This window comes from Anabrus simplex, chromosome 2 (assembly GCF_040414725.1).
Source record: "Anabrus simplex isolate iqAnaSimp1 chromosome 2, ASM4041472v1, whole genome shotgun sequence".
In the NCBI taxonomy this organism is placed as follows: Eukaryota; Metazoa; Arthropoda; class Insecta; order Orthoptera; family Tettigoniidae; genus Anabrus; species Anabrus simplex.
Window position 1 is genome coordinate 824,851,090 of NC_090266.1, and position 24,166 is coordinate 824,875,255.

Here is a 24,166-nt window from a genome sequence, read left to right on the forward strand (position 1 = left end):
CAGTGTCTCCCGAATGCAAGCTCACAGCTGCGCGACCCTAACCGCACACCAAAATCTTTCAGTTCTCCTCCTATTATGTAGGGACTCCTCTTCTTCGTTTCTTTCTACCCGACTTCCTTGGCCTCGCAACCCTCAGCCAACATATTCACTTTTCAGGTGTTAAGTCCTCATCTACCATGCCTCTCACGTACAATTACGTAACTATTACTAGACTAATCTTCGGTGTAAAATACATTTTGCAATAAATCAGGATAAGGGGCGATTCCTTGAATCAATTATTTTATAGGAGAAAGAATTCGCACACAAGTGGGGGGAAGGAACACGAACATCTTGAGAAAATCGACAGAAAGCTCACCCTTTCATTTACGGTAGCCGCTGCATGAAAAGTTTCTACCACATTTAAATTAAATAAAAACAATCCTTATCTGTAAGATTACCACGAAAAACCGTACCCGAAATTGCAACGTTCTTTGGTCGCATTTTCACATCCGTCTCCACACCTTGCCTTAATTGATTTAATAATAATAATAATAATAATAATAATAATAATAATAATAATAATAATAATAATAATAATAATAATAATAATAATAATAGGTTCACGTATTTCAGCACCTTCAAATATAACCGGACTGAGCCAGGATCGAACCTGCCAAGTTGGGGTCAGAAGGCCAGCTCCTCAACCGTTTGAGCCACTCAGCCCGGCTAGACAGATCTTACGGCGACGATGAGATAAGATAAGGTTAGAACTGGAAAGGAAGCGAATGTGGCCTTAATTACGGTACAGCTCCAGCACTTGCCTGGTATGAACATGGGAAACCAAGGAAAACCATCTTCGGGGCTGCCAACAGGGGATTCGGACCCACGATGCTAGGTAACAGCTACGGGGCTCGATGCGCACATCCAACTCGCTCGGCATGGATTATCGGTATTCTTCCACAAATAGATACGTTAATGTGCACCTAAATCTTACAAGAGTGTTTCAGTTGTAAGCAATCTCAAATGCCAGCTGAAAGCGCCCGGATTCTATTCTGCAATCTTAGGTATCGAAGGCGAGCACCTTGATCAATTACGCTACGCAACCGGTAGCATATATAATGTTGTACAACATTTCCCACAGAGCAGACACACGTCGTAACTGCCACAGCAGCAGAATAAATCATCATCATCATCATCATCATCATCATCATCATCATCATCATCATCACCACCTTCCTTCCAAGTATTGGGCCATGTGTCCCGTTACGGTCTTGCATTTTCCCTCCACCTCTTCATGGACGTCCTACAGATCTTTTACCTCCGTGTTGGTATCGAAGAATCTCTTTTGGCAATCTGCCAGGTTCCATCCTTTGTATATGACGTTTCCAGCTTTCCTGATAACTGTAGATGTAGTCAGTTATCAGATGTACTTTCAGTTCTTTTAGCACCTCTTCGTTCCTTTTATGGTCCCATTTTGTATACACTGCTGTACGACGATTGAATGTCATTTCTCGTGCTGTAATTCGAGACAACATCCATAACAGTGTTGGTTTAGTTAAGGTATTATAAAGGAGCAATCGGGTATGTTTCTGAACAAGTGATGGTTCATGTTGTTGTTTATTATTCCTGTAGTTTTTGTGAATTTATTCATTTTTGCTGATTCGTATGATAAGTTGTGCCCGAGATAATTGAACACATTTACTCTTTCCAATGTTGTATTATCTAAACATATTTTACTAGGAATCGGGTCTCTTCCCTTGAAGGCCATTATTTTTGTCTTTTCTGTTGAAGTAATCATATTAAAATCTCAGGAAACATTTTTTAGACTGAAAACTGATCTTTGTAGGTCATCTTCCGTCGTAGCCAGCAATGCAACATCATCAGCATATAATATGGCGTCTAGGTGTTCGAGGCGTCTATTTAGTCCAGAAGTCTTTCTGCTGTAACTACATGCCAGACATAGAAATAAAGCTATAGATTGGAAGTTCAACGAGCTAAGAACATGGTATTAGACAAGAAAATGTTCAAATGTATTTTGCAGTATTCTTCCCTTTAATTAGTCACCATATTCCACCCCGCCAGACCGTGGAACGAAGTCCATATTACGGAAACGCCAGCAGGCAAGCCAGTGTGAGAGAATGGTTACATGTTACGGTTTTAACTTAACATCAGGTATCTGCCATCGTTCTCACGCGTCTGCACACACTCCGCGCGACCATGTACGTGCAGGGATTCAGGTGTCGCTTCAACATTGAAATGCAGAACGCCTGCCAGAAATGCCAGTCCTCAGCTCAGCTCTCTGTATTTAGATTCTGTCTTATTTCTAACAAGTGCCAATATGTCTATACATTAAACATGCCACGCTACGATGACCACTTAAAAAAGTCGTGATGGGTGGCGGGTACTAAACAGCATAAGAGTTCCCACCGAATGCGTTTGCATTGCACCCTATATATTTTTGTAATCCCGTGGGCGATACCAGTTTTACCTAACCAACAACACCTGCGAAAACACCATAATATAAATTAATTAATTAATTAAGTGCAGAAATAGTTGCGTCAATTTACGTAGACACATCAGCACGAGTTCTTCACAAGGTTTTCGCAATGAAAACTGCAATTTAATCCAACGATCCCACACCGTTGAGTACCACTATTTCATTCAGTTAAGTACGAGGTAATCTCTGTCTTTCTGGAAAACGTCACACAACTATCGTCGGTTCTCATAAGAGTGTTTATATTCCTTGCCCTAGTACATACACTCTATATAACTCATACCAACTCACAGTAACCGCTGTCAGGAAGAACCCGGCTCCGTCTGTTGTTTTTCGATATTTTGCGAGGTACGAGAGTACGAAACTGGACTGACTCATTCTCTGAGGACAATCTAAGAAGTTATCTTACGTGAATGAAAATATTTTATCCTGAAAACCAATATTAGTGGGATTTGTGGAAGTGACTGCATCAACGAAGACAATCGCCCGCCAGTGGATCTTGGCAATTAAGACTCTATACTCAGCTGTAATGCAAGATTTCAAAAAGAAATCGGTATCGTCGTTGATTCAAATAGTGGTGCGGGGCATCACGGTCAACAAACTCGTGTCCTCAGCGTATACATGAAATACGTCTGATAGCTGATGTGTCTGTTCCTGTTAATGTGTTAGTAATTTATTGGGACTACAATTGGGAAGGGTGCGGCCTTGATATGTAATATTACATACCCTCCCAATATTCTCGTGAAACTGAAATAGCAAAATACGGAAAATAACTTCTAGGATGGCAGAGCGAGGGATTTTAAGGTGCAACTCGCTGTAGACCCTCAAGCCATTAGAAACTTCGTAGCAGCCTTGCAGCTACAATGCTAATCCAAAGACACAGGCGGATAGGCGAACAACATTCTATCTGCTCCAAAAAGGGAATATTACAGTATATAAGAGCATATAAAGAGACGTTATCCTGACGAAACATATTCAGAGTGCATAGCTAGTTGTACTTGGAGTGCTCTGGAGGAATAAGAAACTAATTTATACATACAGGCACGAAAATAAAAAGTGAAAAAAGTCGCAGTTTTAGGAGTGGGAGAGCATAATCTGAGAATTATTCATAAAAGCATGCAAGTAACCTTGTACTTTAATGTGACAGTAGATAATACTGATCATAGCTCGGCTTCTAACTTTTACGAAGTATCCGAACAATAGAAACTAAGTTTTCATTTCAAAAAATCCCACTGCGACCATAATGATATGAATACAATAGTGATGTCACTCAGATCATGTGCCTAACTATGAAATTACATTCAAAGTAAGAATTTTGAATAATAAACGCATATATGTACGATAATAAGTAGCGCAGTATGTATAATTTTCTATTTTTCTTCATGTGTCAGCAAAGGAAAAGTCATGCACTATCTTTATCCTTCCTTTGGATTAGTAAGTGTACACTCGTGTCCTCATGCCGAGGTGGTGCAGCTCTTTTCAAGCATACCCCCAACGGGGGTGAGCTGCGTGTACCATTTTAACAACATACCAGCCCTGCTGCCATTCTTAATTCTCCGGCAGTACCGGGAATCAAACGCGGGCCTCCGAGGACGGCAACTAATAACGCTAGGCGTTACTCTACGCTGAATTATAAGATACCTCGTCACAGTGGGGAGTCTCGCGTGTCTCGGTGAAAGAGGCATCCCAGCTGTAGGTGTAACCTTACCGGATGTGGCACCTGTACAGAGATCAAAGTTTTATAAGAGCCTATGTATAGCCGCCATCCTGCAAAATCACCCCTAGGTCGTCTTCTACGAATGGCTCCTAAAAGGCAGCAGTAAGCTGGGATGAGGAGCCCAAGCGGTAGAGTGCTGAATTTCTGACCTCAAGCTGGGGGAGGAAGTTAAATCCCGGTTCAGACCGGTGGTAACTGAAGGTGCTCAAATACGTCAACCTCCTATCGATATATTTACTGGCACGTTAAAGAACTACTGTAGGATAAAATTCCGGCACTTCGGCATCTCCGAAAACCGTATAAGTAGTTAGTGGGACGTAAAACCAATGAGAATAGTAAAGGTAGAAGTACACGTTTTAGTTGTAAGGGCAATCATTTGGATGAGGTGACCATGAAATATAACACAAAACGGCTTGGATGTGATCTGAAACTACAGCCAAATCTCCCCGAGGACAAGAAGTTTTCTTCGTATAACAATATAACATAAGACGAATATTAATCCAATGTAAGATATTTTAAAGAAAACAGAGATCACCGGATGGCGACTAGCTGAGCGAAACTGGTCAAACGAAAGGAGAATATCAAAATTCCGCATGGCGGAACGTGGGATGAAGTTTGAATAACTTTGATTAAAAATCTGAGAATTGAAGTGAAGAGAGTGAATGCAACTTCTTCTTATTCTTCTTCGTTTTGTTACCGGTGTATTTCATTGGTGACGTCCTGGATGTGGAGTTGTTGTTATTGTTGCTGCTGCTGCTGCTGCTCCTCTAGGGTTAGCTGAACAAGTACGGGAAATGCAGAAGTGGGTCTTGTAATGTATCAAGAAATAACCAGCATAGTGAACTTAGTGTTGTCAACATAGAGACAAACCCACTGTCCCTCTCAACAGCACAAACCCATATGCTTGCCACTCCAGTTGGAAGAGATCTGAACGTTCACGATTTGGTGGTCACAAACGGCACGCTAAAACTGAAGAAACTGAAAACAAGACGGCTAAGATGAGAAGTGCACTGAAGTATGTTTCTCAAGTATTGAACAAGAACTGACTGAAGAATGGAGAGCAAAAATTAGGAATGATCGGTCCAAAGGTATGGCGGTTTTTCTTCTTTCCGATATTTGTTCGTGACGTCGAGACCTACTTGCACCATATGATAGGAAACCTGCGTGTAAGTGGAGTTGCGGAAGTGTAGAGTGTTGAATGTGAGGAAAGGAACGTTAAGGGTTGAACGCCTTTTATGAGGAGACTTATATCTCAAAAACTGAAGATTATACAGATATGAAAATTGAATTTTGGAATCTCCGTTGAAAATAAAGAAACACGTATTTTGTGTGTTTTTGGATAATCCGATGAATAGGGGGTGAACAGGAGTGAAAAACGGGGTGAATTTTAAAAAAGGCTATATCTGCAAGTTATCTCAGACACGTAACACATTACAGATTTCAAAAGTGGTATTTGGAATTTCCTGTAAAAGTAAAGATTTTATTTCTTCGGAAAATCCACCCGAGGGGAATTGAAAAAGGTTTTTTTTTTAATTAACGTATCCAAATTATATCTCAAAAACTTAACATGTTGCAGACGTGAAAATTGGTATTTTTAATCTCCTTTAAATGTAAGGAAACGCGTATTCTCTGGTGTTCGGAAAAACCCTTAACGGAGGGGGGTGAAATAATTGAAAAATTAGCTGAATTGTTTGTATGAGAATGTATATATAAATATACCAAAAAATCTAAAGATATTACAAACGTGAAAACTGGTATTTGGAATCTCCTTTAAAAAGAAAGGAACACGCATTTTGGGGGACTCAACTTGGTAGGAGGGAGGGAGGGGGGGAATGAAAACGGAGATGTATTCCTTTTACGAGGATACATATTATCTCAAAAACTGACGATGTTATAGTCGTGACAGTGGCGGCTCGTGGATATCAGAAATGGGGGGCGCGCCTTAGTTTCATAATTCCACAAATAGCTCAAGTTCTTCAAACCATGTTATCGAGATACACACTTCGAACACTTACGGTAGCTATGCATATGCAATTATTATTATTATTATTATTATTATTATTATTATTATTATTATTATTATTATTATTATTATTATTATTATTATTATTATTATTATTATTTGCCTTTTCTTGTCCACGAGCGAATTAAGTTTACGAATAGTTTCACTGTAGTGATCACTTAAACGAGACACGACATTGACTTTACCAAGCATTTCAAAGTCCATGGTACTATTGATATCACACCTGTGGTGATCCATTTATCTTCTTTCCTAGAACGGGAGAATAGCATGCAAGGAAAGCAGTAAAAGGTTTCTGAGATATCACTTCCACATATCCGCGGGTTCTTGTTATATACGTCAGGAGAATTAATTTGTCTTTGGAAAGCCCTATTTTCATTTTTCTTGGTCTCCGGTGTTTTTCAACGAGAAGTCAGGTGTCCGTCTATCACACTCCTTCAGCTCGACTTTCTTCTCGATAGAAAAAGAAGAAAACGTTAGTTCTTTAATATGTTCGACGGTAATCATACTGTACGAAGTGCAAACATAACACTATGCCTACGTATAAATCACAACCTTTCTCCTAATTTCACCGTGTCACAGTCACATCACGAGATCATTCATCAACACAAAGCAAAACATCGCGCTCTCCAGTGGGTATGGCCAACATGAATCAAGTGCGAGGAGACAGTAGTTACAGTCGTTACTCGTTTCGTTAGTTAATAATCCTAAAAATTACAAGGCTGTTTTAAATATATACTGGCAGATTTAACTCAGGTAAGTGCCTCAATAAAATAGTTCCTAGTTTTAGGAGAGAAATGGCACAAACTGACCCCTGTTAAATAGAAATCAAATCAAGAATATTTCGGGTAGGTTGGCAGCAACGATAGGCCGCGGCAGAAACGCGCCGGAATCTCTGTTAGAACCGCACATTTCTACGGTGCCCCTGATTGGCTCCCTCAAGGCCAGTCAAGCGAGACTCGGAGTATTTGGTCCGCTATGAGAGAGCGCCCTCCTGCGCAGGGCCAGCAGCGCATCGGGCCGCAGTACAGTACAACTCGCACCCTTGATAATAATCTTATAGTAAAATATTTCGCTTGTTAACATTTAAGATTAAAATTCCCGAATTTAATGGAACCCTGTGGGGGGCGCGCGCCTTAGCGCCTCCCAAACGAGCCGCCACTGAGTCGTGATAATTGGTATTTGGAAGCTCTTTTTAAAAAACGGGTACTGTTTGTTTATAGAAACGCTTCTCTTTCTTTTCTTTCTGATCTAGTTATCTTCCATGTTTCACTTTCATACAATGGCATGCTCCAAACCAAAGTCTTCAGAAACATCTCTAATTCATATATGAATGTTAGAAGTGAGCAAATTTATTTGCTTGTGAAAGGCCTTCCTTGCTTGTGCTAGCCAGTCTGCATTTTATGTCCTCCTTCTGCCATTGGTAGTTATATTAATACTCAAGTAACAATACTTATCTTCTTCCTTTAAGATGTAATTTCTTAACCCTTTGCTCTACCATTATCCTCATATACTATTTATTTTTTTGCTGCTTTAAGGAAATGCAAACAAATAATTATTTTTACAGATATCAGTATGAATTTTTACCAAATTCTAGTACTTACAATGCAACAGAAGATATAATAATTAAACTTCAGGAAAATTCAGACTCAGGAAATATAGCTGCAGGATTACTCATTGACCTGAAGAAAGCTTTCGACACAGTGGATCATGATATTTTAATTAGGGAGCTGGAAGCTGCTGGAGTTAGAGGAACAGCATTAAACTCGTTTATCAGTTACCTTACAATCAGAGAACAATTTGTGCCCTGTAATAATGTGAACAGTAGCCCATTGCCTATAAATATTGGTGTACCTCAAGGTTCAGTACTAGGTCCCATTCTTTTCCTCATATTTATGAATGATATAGGATCACTAAAATTGTACGGACGATTGTCTCTATTTGCTGACGACACTTACGTGTTTTATACGGACACTTCTCCGGATAACCTCGAAATCATGATGCAGTCCGATATTACTTTACTTCAGAATTGGCTTCTTGTAAATTGTCTAACTATTAATACGACTAAAACTAATTATATCATCTTTCATAAACCAGCATGCAGGCTTTCTCTGGATATTACACTCAAAATTTATAACTGCAAAATACCTAGAGCTAGGGCGACAAAGTTCCTAGGATTAATTCTTGACGAATTCCTCTCTTGGAGTGATCAGGTTCAGGCGATTTGTAATAAAATTACACCAGCAATTGGCGTTCTTAATAGACTTAAATACAAACTTACTAACACTCTACTAAAAAATATTTATCACGCTCTTATTCAAAGTCATATACTTTACATGGTGCATATTTGGGCATGTTGCAGTAAAGAGCTATTTCAGACTGTTGAAATCCTACACAAGAGAGCATTAAAAATACTGTTTAAGCTACCTACATTGACACCAACAGCTTATCTATACAAACATTGTAATGTTCTTCCACTTGAGGCTTTACGCCAGAAAGCTTCAGTTGTGATGGTCTATAAGTTGATAAATAATCTGGCTCACTTGAATACTTTATGTGTGACAAATTCTGACATACATTCATACAATACAAGAGGTGTCAATAAAATTCACATTGAATTAATAAACTCAACTAAATATGGCAACAAATCCGTATGGTACTACTCAGCACATGTGTATAACACACTTCCTGAACATATTCGACAGGCTGCTTCATTTACTGTATTTAAGCAGAAACTTGTAAAATATTTACATAAGATGCTATGAACATCTGAGATATCTTGACTAATAGTGTAGAGTTTGATCATAACTTACGATATCTTGACTATGCAACATGTATACTAAATGTGTCGTACCTCTATAATGAGTTTAACTCATTTTCCGTTTATTCTCATGTAAAACATTTAAGATTCTGTGTTATCTCCTAATTCTGCCACATGTATATCAGATATGTATTGCACCTATATGAGCCATGGCTCAGGTGCCCTTTACAAAATAAAAAAAATATATAAAAGGATGTTACACACATATAAACTTTTTTTGCATTCCACCACACATATGTGGTTTGGAGAAGTCCTATTCTGTATGGAACATTAAAAAATCAAGTATCCACATGCAAAGCAATCTTGCATTTAAGGTACTCAAACGAGGTTTCATTGCAGAGTTCCGGTACTGCACACACTCTGCATCGCCTGGATGGCACTAATTTCTTCCGAGTTGGAGCAATTTTTTATGGGAAGTAGCGAGTATATTGATCCTGAGGCAACACAGGAATATTACAAGTGTGAGGGGAATTTGGCATAGATGCAAGATATTTACAAACATAAGTGTTGGTTGCTTTTGTTACATGATTCCAGAACTGTGGGTTTAGAAATTCATTGACCATTTACAGTTCTGTCGGATTATCTCTTAACCATCTCTTTACCAGAGTGTGAATTTCAAAAACTGGGCTACATGTGACATCAGTTGGTTTATTAGCTGCAGGTTCCCAAATCCAGTCATTACTGACGTTCCTACCTGTTGATGTTTTTGCAACTTATGTAAATCTTGAAGTATCTTGAAGTGCTGGTAGTTCAGAAATTAAATCAAATTCACCTTTACCAATATCGCTTGAAGATGAATTATTTTCACTTCGCACACTTTCATTGTGAATCTCAACATCAATATTCTCAAGCCACCATGAAAAACATCATCCGTGCCACTGCCATATTTGTTTATAAATAACATGCGGTAAGGTGCATTGTATTATTTCTTATTCCAGGAGCAAGTTCCCTTTTATGATTATAAAAATGTTCAGATATCTGTTTAGACATCCGTTGGTTAGATTCTGAATGTTATAGAACAAACCTCGCTGGCTTAGTAACCGAAAATAAGCATCTGTATGTAGTCCGTGTGCGCAGATTGAAGTGTCCATCTAAGTATGTTTACACCTTTCACTCCTTTGATGGAACATTCTATCAAAGCATGGCATGAGGTTAATCTAATATTTCCAACGTCACCTAACTTCGTTTGATTGCACTCTATTACTTTTGTTTTGGACCTATTTACTTTCATTCTGTGGAACAAGGACATACCAGAAAAAGACAAGAAAATTCTGAACTCAACGTATCAAACACCAATTTTGACATATGCGGTGGGCATATTGACAATAAGAAAACAGAGAGAATTGAATTCCCTAAACTGGAAGACAAGATAGAGACGAGTAAGCTGAAATGGTACGGACATATGATGAGAATCGAAGAGGATAGAGTTCTAAAGCAAGTATTTATGGAGAAAGTAATAGGAGGAAGACAACAGGGAAGGCCAAGAAAGAGGTGGACGGATACGGTGAAGGAGAGTATAGAGATGAGAGGAGTAAACATAGAAGAAATATTGGAGGAAGGAAGGAGTAGTGGAGAGATAGAAAGCTGTGGAGATCCTTGATTCACAACCCCCTTAAAAGACTGAAAACTGGAAACGAAGAAGAAGACACCTTTTCCCAGACTCTGTCCATACCATTCAGCAATTTCTCCAGACCTTATGCAGACTCAGATAAAATAACAATATCACTGGCAAATCTCAAAGTTTTTTATTTCCTCTCCTTGGATTGTGATTCCCTTTCCAAATTCCTCTTTGATTTCCTTTACCACCTACTCTACGAGGGCGGATCAAGTATAAACAGAATTACTTTTAAAAATTTACTGCATCAACCAAAAAAATTTCACTTATAGAGATCACTTTTCTACATAGTGTCCTGCCTTTGATACACATTTTCTCCATCTCGGACTGATAAGTTTCTGAGATGCTGTCCTTACAGAAAGAAGAGGACTGCAGAGCCAGTTGCACACAAACTCTTCTCCCCTTGCATCATCATTGAACCGCTGTCCTCCTAGGTCTTGTTTGAGTGGTCCAAACAAATGGTAGTTGCATGGCAATAAATCCGGATTGTACGGAGGGTGTTCCAGAGGTATCCAGTGAATTTCCTCCAGGTTTTCCTGTATTAAAGCGGCAGTATGAGGCCTTGCATTGTCATGGAGAAGAATGACGTTTCGGATTGGTTGCCAGGGTCGCTTGTTGTGATACGCAGCTTTTGCTTCATCCAAAAGGCGATAGTAATAGGCTGCATTAATAGCCTTTGCTTTGTGAAGAAAATCCACCAGCAAAACGCCTGCGGAGTCCCAGAAAAAGGTTGCAAGCACCTTTCCAGCAGATGGGCGTGTTTTGGCCTTGACTGGACCTGATTCGTCTCATCGCCGCCACTCCATGCTTGCTTGCTTGCTTGCTTGCTTTCTTTGAATCTAGGGTGTAATGATGTACTCAAATTTCATGATAAGTCACAATACGACACAAGAAATTCTCTCCTTCCTCCTCATAGCGATGCAGGAGTCTCTGACAAACTTCCTGGCGAAAAGTTTTCTGTTCCTGGTTGAAGAGACTAGGAAACCACCTGGCAGTCAATTTTCTGAAATGGAGTTCATCTAGGATGATGGATTGAACACTTCTGTTACTTATTCCTACGGCTAAAACAATTTGCGAAATTTTTATTCGCCGATCTTCACCGATGTCACGAATGGCAACAATGTTGTCTGCAGTGATGCTTGTCTGCAGTCTCCTTTCATGTTCATCTTCCAAAGCTTCTCTTCCTGCCACAAATTGCTTAGCCCACTCATACACTCGAGTCTGCGAAAGTGTTTTTTTTTTGTTTTTGTTTTTCTTGCTATGGCTTTATGTCTCACCGACATAGATAGGTCTTATGATGACGATGTGATAGGAAAGGCCTAGGAGTTGGAAGGAAGCAGCCATGGCCTTAATTAAGGTACAGCCCCAGGGTTTGCTTGGTGTGAAAAATGAGAAACCACGGAAAACCATCTGCAGGGCTGCTGACAATGGGATTCGAACCCACTATCTCCCAGATGCAAGCTCACAACCGCGTGCCCCTAACTGCACGGCCAACTCACCCGGTAAATGAAAGTGTTTCTTCCCCAAACAGTGCGCGGGGCCATCTCAAAATTTCAGAAGGCTTTTTTAACCTTTTTTGTGAGAAATTTGAAAATGATGCTTTGTGCAACAGACATGTGCACCTCTTGCTCACTCATGGCCTACTGAAGGAGCCCAGCACTCCACCGTCATTCGTGCGCACAAACCCCTTCTCCAGCAACCCCCAACAACTTTCTGGCAAAGCCTCACCTCAGAATTATTACTAACAGCAGCGGTACATTCAAATTCTTGGTTATATTTGATCTGCCTTCGTATATAAACACTGAAAGGAGAGGGGACTAACTGCAGCCCTGCCTCACTCCTTTCTGGACTGCTGTTTATATTTGAAAGGCTGGGCTGAGTAGCACAATGAAATATGTTAAGTTTAAAGGTTCCACCTTTTCAATACAATACAATTCTGTTGCGCAAAACTATGTCACAACATTTATAACGGAACCAGTTTCGAAATATTCTTAGTGTCATCATCAGCCAACTGGCTGATACAAAATTGTATTGTATTGAAAAGTTGTAACCTTTAAACTGACCAATTTCATAGTGATTCTCAGTTCAATACGGAACAATCATGAAGGTTTTAACTTTGAGCGGGCTGAGCAGCTCAGCCTTCTGAGCCCAACCTGCCATGTTTGATCCCATCTCAGTCCAGTCGTATATGAAGGTGCTCAAATATGTCAGCTCCATGTCAGTAGATTTACTGGCACGTAAAAGAACTCTCAGGTCAAAACACCAGCAACTTTGCATTTCCGAAAACCATCAAAAGTAGTTAGTAGGATGTAAGACCAATAATTAAAAAACATTTTTCTCAAAGCTCTCGATGCTAATCACTGCAGAGTGCTGTTTGCAAGGATTGTAATTTCTTTTTTTTTTTTTACAACTGACTATACGTCGCACCAAGACAGATGGGTCTCACTGCGACGATGGGATAGGAAAGGGCTAGGAATGGGAAGGAAGTGGCTACGGCTTTAATTAAAGATACAGCCTCATCACTTACCTGCTGCGAAAATGGGAAAGCACAGAAAGACATCTTCAGGGCTGCTGACAGTGGGGTTCATACACACTTCTCCTGAATGCAAGCTCACAGTTGTGCGCCCGTTAATTGCACAGCCAACTCGCTCGGTACATATTGTAGATAATTCTTCTTTCTCGGTATCTGATCCTGATCACCTTCAGGATGTCAAATAGCTTAGTCCAATCAACATTATCGAATGCCTTTTCTAGATCTACAAACACCACGTACGTAGGCTTATCCATCTTAATTTGATTCTCTAAGCTAAGATGTAAAGCCAGGATGGCTTCATGTGTTCCTACATTTCTTCAGAAGCCAAACTGATCTTTTGTCAACTCAACTTCAACTTGTCTTTCTATTCTTCTCTAAATAATATATGTAAAATCTTTGCGTACATGAGATACTAAACTAATGATGTGGTTTCACTCTTGTATCAGCACCTGCTTTCTTGGGAACAGGTATAACAACATTGTACCTAAAATCAGGTGGTACTTCTCCTGTATCATACATCACACACACTGAATGGAATAACCTTCCCAAGCCTATTTCTCCTAAGGTAGTTAGTAATTCTGAAGGTATGTCATCAATTCCGGGTGCCTTCTACCTATTTAGGTCTCTCAAAGCTCTGTCAAAATATGACCTAAAAATTGGGTGTCCCATTTCATTAGCATAAACAGCCTCTTCTTCTTCCATGACCTTATCATCTCCTTTTCTCCCTTGATACAACTGTTGAATATGTTCCTGCCATCTTTCTGCCTTGTCTCCTTTCTCTAAAAGTGTTTTTCCATCTGGACTCTTAATATTCATATACCTAGTCTTCCTTTCTCAAAAGGTTTCCTTGATTTTCCTGTGTGCAGCATCTACCTTTTCAATGACTATACAAACATCCTTGCATTTCTCTTTCAGCCATTCTTCCTTAGCTGTTCTGCACTTTCTATCTACTTTATTCTTTAATCACCTGTATCCTTTTGTACGATCCTTAATCTTTGCATTCTTGTACTTTTGCCGTTCGTCAATCAGGTCTAAGATCTCCTGAGGTATCCATTGATTTCTACTTGATCCTTCCTTTCTTCCTAATCTTTCTTTACCTGCCCTACTGTTCTTATTCTTCACTATTGTCCATTTTTCCTCCGTTGTGCTTCTTTCAGACGTGAAACAAACCCTCACATTCTTTCACCTTGTGTAGATCCCATTTCCTTGAGTCTTAACATGTGAACAGTATTGAAAAAATGCAACTTGGCCCCTTTTAATAAATAGCTATGCATCTTCAGAATCATTCCAGTAAGTCTCAGAAAAGAAACCACATGCATATAATGTATATTAATTTCTCAATTATAATACAAACAATAATTTTGCTGACTATATGCATTTTCTTCATTTCAAACATAAACACTCCCATTCAAACTGAATTTCGCTAACTTTTACCATTTAGTCAGTATCAGCCCTCAGTATCAGAGTGTTGTTATTCCTGTGTAATGTACCACAGACAATGTACTAGTTAAGATCAATATGGAACTTTTTTCTTTTTTTTTGCGTCTCACCGACACAGATAGGTTTTATCGCGACAAAGGGACAGGAAAGGCCTAGGGATGGGAAGGAAGCAGCCGTGGCCTTAATTAAGGTACAGCCCCAGCATTTGCCTGGTGTGAAAATGGGAAACCACGGAAAACCATCTTCAGGGCTGCCGACAGTGGGGTTCGAACCCACTATCTCCCAGATGCGAGCTCACAGCTGCACGCCCCTAACTCGCCTGGCATATGGATCATTCAACCTATATCTTTATTACACAACAAACACTAACAAATTAATAAAGTACAAAATAAAAAAATCACATTGGTGCAGAGATATATATGTTAGCAAGGGACATGAAAGGTTTTTTTTATTCATATCGCAATATCTACTCAAAACGACAAATCTCAAATATTATATATATATATTTTTTTATTTTGCTAGGGGCTTTACGTCGCGCCGACACAGATAGGTCTTATGGCGACGATGGGATAGGAAATGCCTAGGAGTTGGAAGGAAGCGGCCGTGGCCTTAATTAAGGTACAGCTCCAGCATTTGCCTGGTGTGAAAATGGGAAACCACGGAAAACCATTTTCAGGGCTGCCGATAGTGGGATTCGAACCTACTATCTCCCGGATGCAAGCTCACAGCCGCGCGCCTCTACGCGCACGGCCAACTTGCCCGGTCAAATATTATAAAATTAATCCATGTAGTATCTCAACCATAATATGCCACATTAGATTACACAGGCATCCTTTCGCACATAACGAGAATTAAAAAAAACAGAGCATGTGATCAAGTGAAGGTAAAATATATACAGTACTTACGCCTGAGTTTTGAAGTATGGAGAGAGAACATGTTTAATGCCAACAGCTGGAGAAACCTCAATACGTTCAGTGGCAATGGTTTGTGTTGAATTAATGCTCTGAACTCTAGCAGCATGTAGACTGCGGTTTCTTGGAAAGAGTCCATGCTGTAAAATAAAGAAGAAGAAAATGAATCAAATATAGGCAATAATTCCAAGTTACAGAAGTTACAAATGGAACAGCGGCCATAGCTCCATGACTACATGCAAAGACAGTGACAATTAAGCCACTAGAGACAATCTTTCCTATCGTAATAAATACACCGAGAACCAACATTCTAGCACAGAAAATCATGTGAGAAAACTAATTCATATAAGAAAGGAACAGATAAGAAAAGGAAACCATATGTTTAAGGACAGAAGTAGCATGGATTAAAAACATAAAATAGTATGAATACCAGATTTCTAGTCAGATAGCAATAGAACATAAGATTTATACAGATACAAGTAAGCTTGTAATTTTATGTGACTTGACTTCATGATCATAGCCATGGTAACTCCAGTTTTATATAGAATCCAAACTACATGGACGTAACTTTCAATTTCAAAACTACCACAGACCTGGGATTCAAACCTGGCGACCTTTGTGAGAGGTAGGTGAGGATGTCACCTGGCTATTGTGCATCCCAAATGTCATGCTAATGCAGGTCTAATGAAGTTTAGCAGGGTCCATAGCTGTCCACAAATAAATTTAAATACACATAGCAACTGCATTGCTTTACAATAGCATTAGTAATTAAAATCCTTTATTTTACTTCTCATTCCTGTGAACTTCTCTAAACTCTTATTAGCTGGCATACCAGGTCTGGCCCATTCACGCATTTTTTTAAATATTTTTTTTTTTTTGTTTTTTTTTTTTTTTTAATGTTGTGTCAAACGTTTTTCCACCCCTCACTTCTTGGCATTCCAATTTACATGCAGCTAGATGATGAGAGAGTCTGGACTAAGACAAGTATATACCATAAAACTTGGTAAACATAGAACTTATTTTTGGTCCCAGTGAAGCTGAAAGTGTTGTACTATTATTAATTTGTATAAAGCAGAATCTCCTCAACATGGAAATGGAAAGGAATATATAAACAAAAACCAAACCCCATGGCACAACAGCCCACCAAGCGACCACTGCTCAGCCCAAAAGCCTGCAGATTATGAGGTGTCATGTGGTCAGCACCACAAATCCTCTTGGCAGTAATTCTTGGCTTTCTAGACCGGGGCCACCATCTCACCGCCAGATAACTCCTCAATTGTAATCGCGTAGGCTAAGTGGACCACAAACCAGTCCTCGCTTGTACAATATGGGAAAAATAAAGAATTGATGTAGTTACAATATCTTTTTGAACATTCCTTTTGTTGATATTTTAGCCTGGTGAAGTAATGTTACTGTTTAGATTAAAAATTGTACAACCCTGTCATAAATACAAGTTCTTCTTACAGTATCTGCATTGAATCAGTCGATTTCTATTCTCTACCAGCAAAAGTCATGAACAAATGTAAAACTTGTCTAAACCTTATGCGACATTGTAACTTAACGAAAAAGTTCAAGTCAGTGAAACTAAGGAAAATGTTGATACACGAAATAATGTTGTGGCAAAACACAAAGTTATGAAATGCTTAAAGATAAAATAATGAATGAGCGGCTCCAAAGGAACCATCAAATGAAATGGACAGCACTGAAGAAATCAACGAAGCAGAGGGATTTGTTCAGCAGAACAAGGTCAAAAAACATGTATATATCTGGTCCAATGCTCCAAAATGAAGCTCTTGCAGCAGTGAAGTCTCTTGGAAGTGATCAATTCAAAGGGTTTACAGCAGGGGTTCCCAACCTGGAGGGGCATGGGGCTTTATCAGGGAGGCATGAAGCGATTTCCTAATTAATTTTTTAAACTCAAATATTACAATTTTGTGTAATAAACTTTTTTCGAATCTCTCCAAGTGATTGTCGCGCCAAGTCAATCGTTCAAAAGCACTGGTAATTGCCAACTGTCAGCACAAACCTCTGTGGAGCTGTGAGGTTGGAGGTGAAATAAGGAATTTGCTGTGTTGTGAGGAGCAAAATGAGGTCTGAGAGCAGGTGCGGGAACAAGACCACTCAATGCTTGTTTAATTGCACACTTTGTGGACCTACTAGCGTGAAAGTAACCTATGACCATACGCGACATGTTTCAACTCATCAACGATGTAGTAGTTGCTTTCATTTTCCAATATTATTGTTACATACTGTACAAGGTTTTTCTCATAAACAAAATATATTACATGAAGGAGGCACTCGTACGTCGGTATTATATCAAATTGATCTACGTAGTAGTGAGAACAACAGAAGATAGGGCAATAATAGTAGGCTAAATTATAATAAATTAATTTAATATAACACGTTAGGATTTCACGGCTAGAGTGAAATTCTATGTTCTATATTCTATTTTGGGCTACAACTAATAAATGTTTAAACCACAGCAATTAATGAAACAGTGGCATTTTCTCACCAAAGATCTTAACTGGTAATAACTTACTACAGTCAGGAGTCGACACTAACTTTGAAGAACAAAGAATATTGGAGTTTCAGAAGCCACAAATGAAGTGGAAGTTCCTCCTTCCCTCTCACTCTGAGGCATACAGACTCGTTTTGTGGGTAGCTCGTCCTTGGATGCTCTCGTCCCACCCCTACACATTCTTATTCTTCCCTTGCAGTCAAATTGGTGAGAGCTATATAGTACAACTGTCCCATCAGAGATGGCGCAGTAATGGCCATGACAACACATCGGGGTAGACCATCAGTGGCCAGGCCCTTCGACTGTTGATTCTGTGCCTCGTATACTTTCGCAGCGGACATGTCTGTCAAGTCGTTTATTGTGAGTGTTGTGCATGCTTCACTGTAACAGTGCGAGTGTGTGAATTGTGTTAGTTAATATTGTGACTTTTTAACAATTGATAACGATGTCCAAGAAGAGACTGTACAATGATGACTACATTAAATATGGCTTCAAAGACGTTGAACGGAACAGAATACAACAGCCTCAGTACACAATCTGCCACTGTGTTTTGAGCAACGGTGCGATGAGGCCTGTGCATTTGGAGAGACATTTAAACACGAATCATTCAGGCTTAAAAGACAAACCCACATAATATTTTGCAACTAAACCCAACTCACTAAAACGTATGAAATTGAATTCATTGGGTACTTTTAACCAAGAAAATGAGAAAGCAGTGGAAGCATCATATGAACTAGCTCTTCTGATTGCCAAAGACAAAAAAGCACACACACAATTGGGGAAACATTAGTAAAGCCATGTATGTTATTAGCTGAAAATATAGTTTTGGTTGAAGGGAGTCGGCAGAAATTGTCTAAAATTTCTTTTTCTGATAACACAGTGAAGTGCAGACTTCAAGAACTGTCAGGAGACATTAAAATGCAAATTTTGGAGAAGGTGAAAGCATCTCCAGTGTTTTCAATTCAGTGTGATGAAACAACCCATGTGGCCCATTGTTGTCAACTGATTGTATATTGTCGATTTGTCGACAGTGAAATTTTAAGAGAGAAATGTTATTCTTCCAATGTCTGAAAACAACTTCGAAAGCTTGTGATGTGTTTTCTGCCATCGTTAGTTTTTTCCAAGAACATGGACTTTCCTGGGAAAATGTAGTGGGTGTATGTACGGATGGTGCACCTGCTATGATAGGATCACGTTCTGGGTTTCTCAGATTGGCCAAAGATAAAAATCCAAACATCATGGGAACCCACTGTATAATTCATAGGCAGGCTTTGGCAGCCAAAACCTTGCCCCAAGATTTTAATAACACTCTAAAAGTCGCTATAAGAATGGTGAACTCTGTGAAGACAAGTTCTTTACTGACAAAATTGTTTGAAGCCCTTTCTGTTGACCTTCAAGCCGATCACAAAACTCCTTTTCCACACAGAGGTTCGCTGGCTATCAAAAGATAACATGTTAGCTCGGCTGTTTGAATTAAATTCTGAAGTTAAAATTTTTCTTCTTGGTGAAAGTAAGAACAATCTGTATGAAGTGTTTACTGATGCCAATTTTATCGTCTCATTGGCATATATTTGCTATTTTTTTAAAGCTCTGAACAGTTTGAACTTAAAACTCCAAGGCAAAACTCCAATATTATGCTTGCTTATGATGACATCAGAGCTTTCCTGGAAAAAATACAGTTATGGAAACGCCAGCTTCAGTTGAACAACTTCTCATCCTTTCACTGCGTTAATGAAATTTTGCCGGAAAATGAACGTGACCATAATAAACTTAAGGTGCAAATTCAGTCACATTTGGATTCCCTGGTGCAAGAATTCAATTTCTACTTTGCTGATATCTCGTCAGATGAATGGTCCTGGATGTTAACAAGAAATCCGTTTGCCATTGACATTGAAGCACTGCCAGCACAACTTCAAGAAGAAGCCATAGATTTGAAGTGTGATTCAAAGCTAAAAGATGATTACAAAATATTAGGACTGGATGACTTTTGGGTAAACTGTCTTGCAGTGTATCCTGAAATAGCCAAAGTAGCCTTGCGTGTCAATGTACCATTTTCAACGACATCTTTATGCGATATCATAATCTATAATCTATAATCTATGTGAGTCAGGATTTTCAATGCTGAGTGTCATAAAAACAAAGCAGCATTGTCGGCTTGATGTTGCAAGTGATCTCCACTGTGCTCTGTCAAATATCAAACCAAACATACCGAATCTTACCAAGAGAAAACAGTGTCAACCGTCCGACTCGGCTGAACGGTCAGCGTACTGGCCTTCAATTCAGTGGGTCCCGGGTTCGATTCCCGGCCGTGTCGGGGATTTTAACCTTAATTGGTTAATTCCAATGGCACGGGGGCTGGGTGTCTGTGTTGTTTTCATCATCATTTCATCCTCATCACGACGCGTAGGTCGCCTACGGGCGTCAAATAGAAAGACCTGCACCTGGCGAGCCGAACCCTTCCTGGGATATCCCGGCACTAAGAGCCATACGACATTTCATTTTACAGTGTCAACCCTCTCACTGACATTATTTTGTTGACATTTAAGGATTTATTGTAAACGTGTGTTCTTTGTATTGTGCTAAAATGAAGTTAGTATGGCACAGATATAAAGCGCGTACTTCATATTATATTTTGATAAATAATTGAATAATGGCATAATTCATTATGTAGTATCATTAGGTCAAGTCTATATCCTCCACGCCAGTATATCGGAGAGGTTATAGAATCGACCGGGAGGGGGGATGACCACCCGTATTTGAAAAGGGGGGCGTCAGCTGGCAAAGGTTGGGAACCACTGGTCTACAGGATGGCTGGACAGTTTCAAGAAGAGAGAATATTCTGTGGAATGAAGTCGGTGGAGAATCTCGGGATGTGAATGAAAGTGTGGTGGACGAGTGGAAATCAAAGCTGCCAGATATGATTTCACGCTGTGAACTTCAATACGTGAAAATTCATTATGTGAAAACGAAAGACCCCCTAGGCAACACAAACCTAATACCGTCTGAGTCAGAGAATAACAAGAAATGACCAAGGGAGGTCGGATAGGATAGATGAAAGTGAGCAGTCTGACACAAATAAGTGGAAGCAATGACAGGACTCGGCCAAGGGCCCTGTGGTCGCCAAATGCAGACAAAAGAGAACTGTTTCCTTGAGCATTACCATGAACATCACTCGTGATTAAAGGAGAAAAGTGTACTGGTGGTAAAATTTCTAAGAAAAGACAGTGTTATTGAGAGGAAACATGATGGGAGAATTGGAAAAAACTCTCTCCACAAGGATGGCAGCAAAATTAAAATATTTCAAAAAAAAAAAAAAATCAATGAACTTCCCTTGGTTTGGTGAAACAAGAAGGCATGAATGACTATGGTTTTAACGGGAGGGTAGTTAAATGGATTCAGAATGAAAATGAAAAAATGGAATTGAAAAGTTATTAATTTCCCCTACAATTCCACTTGCTATAGCATAACCAAATGTGAAACCGGCCTCTTTCCTACCTAATGCAAGACCCATTGAATGTGGGTGTTATTTTCACATCCAAATCATATTAAAGGTGACTTTAGACAATCTACTTGTTGTGGTGGTAGTGGTGGTGGTGGTGGTGGTGATTATTGTTTTAAGAGGAAGTACAACCATCCTCCATATAACACTAATCAGAGGGAAAAATTGAAAGGGATCTAACACTTCAAAAAATGAAGGTATCAGCCAAAGGAAGACAAAGGCCATGAAGGGTGTGAAAACGAAAGACCCCCTAGGCAACACAAACCTAATACCGCCTGGGCCAGAGAAGAACAAGAAATGACCAAGGGAGGTCGGATAGGATAGATGAAAGTGAGCAGTCTGACACAAATAAGTGGAATTAATACAGATATGCAAAACACATACTTTAAAACAGGAGGTGGACACACAGACCGAGAGCACGGTGCTGTGTAGGCTGGGAAGTGGGCACTGTAGGTCAAGTGTCGCAGTAGTTCACATGGCAAGCGGGTGATAGTGGACAGTGTTCGAGGTAGGAGGTTCGAATCCCACATAAGAATTCTTTTTAATAGACAGTTGCCTGGGATGTGGTAAGGTTGCGTACTTGATAGCTTCCAAGGACTAACTTGTTTATTTGACCCAGTAAAAGACCTTATGTATCGTTGCATTAGGTATGGTGCTGGGTTAGACGAGGATGAGGAGATGATGGTCTGTGGCCAGTTAGCTACGTCGTACATGTTCCGAGCTTCGTAGACCACAGGTAGTGCTAAGTAGGCCTATTCCCCATTGGAACGATAACAACATGCAATGGCAGGTAAGTATGTAGCTGCGCAAACTTTCGTCCTTCGAAGCAATTCACAACACCAAGTATATTCTCTGCCTCGAGATGTATTCCAGCAGAGTATGTGGACATGTTACTTATCTCTGGAGAAGCTAGATGGAACGCATACTAGGCACAGTGCCTGTACCAAGAAAGCTATCCAGATAGACAACAACCGACGGAGATGACATTTCGGAGTGTGGAAGGACAACTGCGGGATACCGCATCCCTGGGAAGGACGCGGCCTATTCGAGATCATCCCGTGACGTCTGCTGACAATGAAGAGGTCGTGTTTAACGCTATCCGGCGTAACCCTCATACTAGCCCACGGGCCATTGCACTGGAGACAGCCGAGCGTCTGTTCTGCGGATATTGCATATCCACTTGTTTCACCCGTACCCTCTGCACTTACACCAGGAGCTCCATGGTCATGATTTTGATGACCAGGTAGCGTCCTGTCAATGGATCCTACAGCATGTGGACATTGATCCTGCTTTTTTAGCGACTCTCTTATTTACGGATGAAGCATGATTCCACAACAATGGAATCGTTAATCGCCATAATATGCATTACTAGAGTGTGAATAATACTCATTGGGTGGGACAGGCAGCTTTTCAGGTAAAGTGGGGCGTGAATGTATGGTGTGGAATTGTCACAGGTGAACAATGTAGTGGAAGGGGAAAGTGTTTATTGAAGACTTTATTTGTAAAGTGTGGTAATATGTTTTATTTGTAATGACCTAACCTGTATTGTGTAATATTTGTAACATATGGTATATGTAAATAGTAGATTTCAGTTCTGTACTTAATGGAAGTATCCAGAAAGTTACATGAAATTTTGAACAGGGTGTGTTGCCTTTTGTTGGTTATGTGTTCTAGAAGGCATTTTCTAACTATTCTGGAAATGGAAGATTCGCGAACGTGCGTATTCGAGAAGTTTAGTTAAAGTTCGCGACTGAAAGTAGGAATTGTGATTGGTGAAACTAGGTGGGGATGGGCGGACTCATGCATTCCGATTGGCTACTCCAAGGCCAGGGTTTACCTATATATAGTGAGCAAAGCTGCGTTCATGATACTTTGGTCTGTTTTGTCTGTCTTGGTCTGTCTGAAGTTTTACGCCGTGTGCGACGTCTCGCTTCCGGGATGGGCCACCTTCGGGTAAGCACTCTTGAATTCCATTCCGGCTAAAATTTCCATAATGTTCGGTTGCTATTTCGTATAGGAGTCTGCCCTAGCCTAACCTAGATTCGCCAAATTAATTATTTATGACGCCTTAGCTTTTCAGCTGGGCTTGCGTGTTTGTTTTCAAGGCATTCCCATTTCTTGTTTCACTAAATATGTAGATTGTAGTTTAATATATCTACTTTGGGGTTTGCCTCTGGTAGTTCAGTGTCTCTTGATGTACGCTAGAGTTTTGGAGAGTACGTTTACTTCACTGTAAATTGCATTGTACAACTGGATTTGTAACTAGATGATAGTTGGTTTGAAATATTGAACTTGTATCAAGAGATTATCAAAGAACCTCTAAGTTATGTGTAATACAGAGCATATAGTTCGTAAGTTGCAAGTTGGCGGATTTTGTTCGGAATGTTTTTATAAAATCCATTGGTAAATAATAATTTTCAAATCTAAGGATCACGGTTGATTTATTTCGGAATCTGCAATCTAAGCCATGTCCATGCCCTTGGTAGGTCCTAGGTGTTTCCACTTTCCTGGTTTATTGTCCACTAGTTGGCCCTACTGATATTTACGCATGTTTTGGTCGGCGGAGATCCGCGTAATTTCAGCCAATGTTTCTCTGAGTGTGTAGTGGTTTCTGATATT

At 39.8% G+C, this 24,166-nt stretch overlaps 1 protein-coding gene across 1 annotated transcript in view; it reads right to left on the bottom strand.

Moving 5' to 3' along the window:
• LOC136864483 (telomerase-binding protein EST1A) overlaps positions 1–24,166 on the bottom strand; it is a 616,383-nt gene that overhangs the window by 272,274 nt on the left and 319,943 nt on the right. The window contains exon 16 of the mRNA XM_067141513.2: positions 15,525–15,670. Within this exon, the coding sequence (XP_066997614.2) occupies positions 15,525–15,670 (146 nt within the window). The remainder of the gene's footprint in view (positions 1–15,524; positions 15,671–24,166) is intronic.